Source organism: Henckelia pumila, unplaced genomic scaffold, assembly GCF_033568475.1.
Source record: "Henckelia pumila isolate YLH828 unplaced genomic scaffold, ASM3356847v2 CTG_466, whole genome shotgun sequence".
Taxonomy (NCBI): domain Eukaryota; kingdom Viridiplantae; phylum Streptophyta; class Magnoliopsida; order Lamiales; family Gesneriaceae; genus Henckelia; species Henckelia pumila.
In genome coordinates, this window is record NW_027331833.1 from 2,854,206 (window position 1) to 2,859,913 (window position 5,708).

The 5,708-nt window shown below is 31.4% G+C and overlaps 1 protein-coding gene across 1 annotated transcript; it reads right to left on the reverse strand.

The window, feature by feature from the left end:
- Positions 1-1,525: 1,525 nt before the first annotated feature.
- On the reverse strand, positions 1,526-5,389 carry LOC140872669 (uncharacterized). Its single transcript, XM_073275557.1, has 5 exons — positions 4,893-5,389; positions 3,248-3,305; positions 3,016-3,099; positions 2,755-2,896; positions 1,526-2,040 (listed from the first exon to the last, which is right to left on the reverse strand). Exons 1-5 carry the CDS (start codon positions 5,272-5,274, stop codon positions 1,762-1,764), a joined length of 945 nt encoding a protein of 314 aa, XP_073131658.1. The 5' UTR covers positions 5,275-5,389; the 3' UTR covers positions 1,526-1,761.
- Between the last annotated feature and the right edge of the window lie 319 nt (positions 5,390-5,708).

Genomic DNA, 5,708 nt, shown 5'->3' on the forward strand with positions numbered 1-5,708 from the left:
CGATCTCTTACGGGTAATTTTGCATCACTCTGATATCAGAACACAAGATAAACCTTTATTTTAGGTGGTTTCTAGTAGAGCTGTCAAAACGGACAGGTGAGACGGGCCAACCCGCAATCCATCAAAACCCACCAGTTGACGGGGCGGTCTGGCCCGGGCCGGCCCATCATTTAGGTGTGTTAAAAATTATCAACACAGCCCGCCTATTTGGCGGTGAAGGGCGGGTCGACCCGCTAATTTTTAGTTATATTTGGCGGGTTGTGACGGGTTGACCCTCAACCCACCACAACCCACTGCTTGGCGGGACGGGGCAGGCCAGCCCACCTTTTAGCGGGTTGTAAATTTGTCAAACCAACCCGCCTATATAGAGGGACGGGGCGGGCCAACCCAGCGGGTCCAGTCCACTTTGACAGCTATAGTCTCTAGGGGTGTCAATTCAGGTTAGGACATTAATTCGAGTGATTCGATGGGTTCGGTTCGAGTGTATGGATCACTAAAAAATTTCTCAACCCAAATTCAAACTAACCGGCCTATTTGATATTTTATTTTGTACCAAAATATATAAATTCAAAACACATAATAATGATAATAATATAATTTAAACACATATTAACAATATATAATTTAAATTTTAAAGTCTATATGTAGAAAATTAAAAGTATATTTACTACACAAAATAAAAATTTGTTTAAAAAATTTCAAAATTTTACAAAACAAATATTACATAACGAAAATGCATGACATCAATATATACAATAATTTTTTTTTTCAAACAAACAATGTGTAAAAATATAGCCAATATTTTTAATTCTATATAAATAATAATAATATAAAAAAAATCCATACATCACTTATTTTTAGAGGTTGTAAACACTTCTTTAGCTAAATCATTACTATTTCAAGCATTTTCTTATATATAGGTAGTGTTTGGGAGAACTTTTAGGAAGCACTTCTCAGCTTTGATTAACAAAATTTCACAAATTTTCAAAACTTTGTTAAAAAAACCGAAAAATGCTTTCTCGAAACTCTCGCAAACACTGACACAGTGTATCTCATGTTTTTATGCATAGATATGGCAAATGCTTATCAATTTAATTGTTTCAATAAACATCCATTTGATTTATCTTGATGCATGACAGAATGAGGACACCATTACATTGGAAATTGTTTAATATATATTATATATACTATATATAAAAAATCTGTTTATTAGACAAATGAGGACATTATTTTTTTTGTCAAAATTGCCCTTATGGTATAGATACTATACTTTTGTTTTTTGTTTTTTTTTTTAAAATTTCGACATTTCAAATTGCAATTTACTCTCTCAATAATTTTTACAACTATAATATTACTCCTATTTGAATATAAATAAAAAATTAAAAAAATATTATACAAGCACGCAACGCGTATACCGATACACTAGTATATATAGTAGATTTGAATAAACATTTTTCCAATTTTTTCATTAAAAATGGAGATATAACACATTAATAATACACAATATAAAACTCTCCCCGATAATTAATACAATCCACTCAAAATTTATTTTAAAAATATCTTATGATCATCACAACTCTATCCAAACAATATACATTAACACATGCATGCATGTGATCATCGATAATTATATAAAAGTTATTTTGGTATAACTCATAATGTAAATTACTTAGGCTTGGGGACGTCCCATGATCAAAACAAGTTGATGGTCAGTACTATTATATATAGTCTACGATCATCTGCGCGAGCAAGACCCATACATCAGACATGTTTCCATGGTCTTTCTGCGACGTCTACGCATTCCTTGTGTCTAAAACAGTACACCAGATGGTCGACGGTCATCCCCGCCGCTTGCATGAACGAGTACACAATAACGGGACCGACCAACCGGAACCCATGCCTCATCAAGTCCTTGCTCATGGTCTCCGCCTTTGGGCTCCTCAGCGGCACGTTTCTTGAATGTCTGAATTTGTTGATCATTGGTTTGTAGTTCACTTGATCCCACAAGTAGCTGCTAAATGATCCATTTTCCCTAGCAATCTTTTCAAATAAAGCAAATTCAAGTGATTTTAGGGAATAACATGTATGTTTTTTTTCTTTTATATATATTGCTGCGGAACTGCCCCGGATATTTCAATCCCACGTGGATTAGTGAATATATATTATATAGTATCTGAACTTATTAATATAATATTAGGAGAAATTGCATATATTACCCTTGTAAAATCTCGGGTTTGCTGATAACCCCTATGAAAGTTTTTTAAGCTAATAACCCCCTGTGATTCTAGATATGTATCATGCACACCCTTTTCAGCTAAAAATAACGAAAATACCCTGCTTAAAAAAATGAAAATATTAATATAAAATTATTATATATAAGTTTCATAGTTATTTAACTAAAATTTGATTATTTTATTCAATTAAATATAAAATTATAAAAAAAAACTAACTTAATCATTTTTCAGTAGGGGTATTTTCGTCATTTTTTAGCTGTAAAGGTTTGCTTGCTACATATTTAGAATCACAGGGGGTTATTAGCTTAAAAAACTTTCATAGGGGTTATCAGCAAATCCGGGATTTCACAAGGGTAATATATGAAATTTCCCCATAATATTATAATAGACTCCTATAAAAACTTATATAAATATGATTTTGTTACGAGAGATGATACATGCATCTATCCAATGTGCATCGAAAGATATATATAAGGCCGAACATGCAGATTCTCAATCATTAAAAAATGAAATTGTTTACCTTATTTATGCATCTTGCGTTATCCACAATGCACCTAACCCTGCTTTCTGGTAAAGTTAATTCTTTGTTGGAATATATGTCCATAATCTCCTTTTCACCCATTTTGCTCACATTTTGAGCATCAAATCCACGAAAAGCTTCCCTGAATTATATAATCAAATTATACCCACAAAAAATTAATCTTAATTGTAAAATTAAGTTATATATTATTATCATAATTGGGATAAATAATTGAATATTATAGGGGGGAAAAAATTAAACCTGAGAATTATTCTCCTTTTCAAGATTTCAGTCCAATTAAAATCCATCAGCATTCCACACATTGCCAGCAGCTCGAACAATTGACTGCATGTTACATTTGGAAAAATTTTAAGCGTTATTAATCGGGGTGTGTGTGTGTGTGTGTTAATTAAGTGTTGAAATTAGATATTAATTTTAAATTACAATTAATTAACTATTATCATTTATCCTAATGATGTAAGGTATGGCTTACTTGTCATCATAGACCGGAACTCCCCAGCATTCGTCGTGGAATTGTACGTAAACTTCATCTGGAATTGATTTTAATTAGAATATATAGCTATTTTTGTGAAAAATATCATGATTATAGGCTAAATAATTAACTTATATTTGTACTTAGTCATATGCAGATAAAGAGCCATCAACGGTGATGCACCACCTAACAATGCAATTGTGGTTTACAAAATTCTATATATCACCCCACGGAATGGACTACTATTATAAATATGTATTGTGTCGTGACCTGTCGTAGCTGTTGTGCCGATATGCACATTGTCACATCAACATTAGATAAAAAATAGTAATTAAAGCCTACAATGGAAATATATATCTAAAATAATGGTAATTTTCAATTAGAGTTTTGCGGATAAATTAGTTGAGTAAGCGGTCACCCAGGTCTGATCTTATAGTACTCGTTTTTATTAGAAAAAACTGCAAATTTGGTCATATATGTTTATCATTTTGCGATTTTGATCCTCTATGTTTTCATATTTCAGTTTTAGTCCTAGATGTTTTGATTTTTGGCAATTTAAGTTCTTCTTACTCGAAAATGCTTACGTGGCACTGTACACGTCAGCATTGAATTAGTTCAACGTCAGCGCCACGTCGAAAAAAAGTCTAAAATTGCCAAAAAAATAAAGATAGCGGACTAAAATTGAAATCTGAAAATATAAAAGACTGAAATCGCAAAATGACAAATATACAAAACCAAATATATATATATAATATATATATATATATATATACTACTACTACTACTAATTAACAAACATATATCGTGTAGGTGACGACCTCCATTTAAATAATGTCTTGTATCAAATTATGAAGTTTGTTTAATTAATACTAACACATATTTACGAGGAATCGAATCCAACCTAGGAATCTAAGAGAGCGTTTACTTACAAAAATCATGTGTTTTAGAGAAGTGATATAATAGATTGTGAGGAAAGAAAAAAAAAGTAGAGTTGCATTAGTGTTTGAAAATAAATATGAAAAACTGAAATTTTGTAAAGTAGATCGTGTTTGGTTGCAAGTGATTAAAATATTATATTTTTAAGAAAAAGCAACGAATACCCTTGTTTGGAGATAGGGTTTGATTGTGAAATATAATTAACTAAAAGGTTATTTTAGATTAGTGAGACGAAGTTATACATTTTAATTAACATGATTTGGACTAAATTAAGAAGAAGTAGAATAAATAAATTTTAATGAAAAATGAATGATAAATTTGTTTTTATAGGTTGCCAATACACAAAATCCTCGGCCTACATGAGATCGGGCTTGTGGCTTAGTGGTCTCACGTGTCCACGGTCCTCTTATTCGGTGGGAACTCGAGTTCAAGTCCTATATATATACTTTGTCCATGTAATAAACAAAATAAAATAAAATAATCCTTGACTTACACTCCTAGCTACCCATTTCATGAGCGGAGCCCGACCTCATATTCTAGCTTTAATTCTTCACTTATTTTTCACGTATAATAATAAAATATTCTACTTAAAATTATGTATTATCAGTTTTTTGAAAAAAAAAAACTACATTTAAAAAATATATATGATTGTGTAAGATTGCAGAATTTCTAATACAAATCATACGAAATAATAAAATGAAAATTTTACCGCTGTTTTTCGTGATCCAATTGCACCTCCTCGTTCCTTCCTCGGTACTAGGATCATGATCTGCATGAAGCTGCTGCACGATTTTAGTAAGAGGTAGTACCTCTCTTCTTGAAGCTGGTGTAATCAAACGGATCGCGAACGATATTTTCTGCTCGAGCGAAGTTGAAGAATCCGTCAAGGAACACGAATCCGTCGAATTATGTGACAAAGATAATGATAGAGAAGACAAAGATAGAGGTGACAAAGTTCTGTGAAGCCCAAATGGATATATTTTCTTGGAACGCTTGGATAATATATTTGTATTAATTGGCTTCTCCTTATTTTCTTTCGAAATGTTTTTGATTTTTTCCATATCTTGTTTCTTGATAAATAGTTTGGACATGTTGGAGAAGATGAAAAAGAAGAAGGGTTTAAATTTTTTCCTTGAAACACTACTGTGCTTTACATTAGGGTTTTGTAATATATAAATTAATTAGGAAATTATTTTGTAGCGAAAACATTTATAAATAAAATAAAAAATAATAATTATGTTAAATATAATGATGTACGTGATTGGTTTGATCGGTGTGGATATATATAAGGTGGGATTTAATTAGAAAGTAGAGTTGGTGTCATGGAGAGGTGGGATTTCATTAATGAAAACATGTCCGTATTTGGTACTTAGGGTTTAAGCAAAACCAATGAAAGTATGTTAGACTTGTAAAATAGTGGTGGAAAATGATAGTTTAATTTCATGCATCATGAAGTGCGTGAAGATTCCTATATTCTGAAAATAGCTAGTAACATAAATATGCGAGTTCAATTGTGAATTTACAT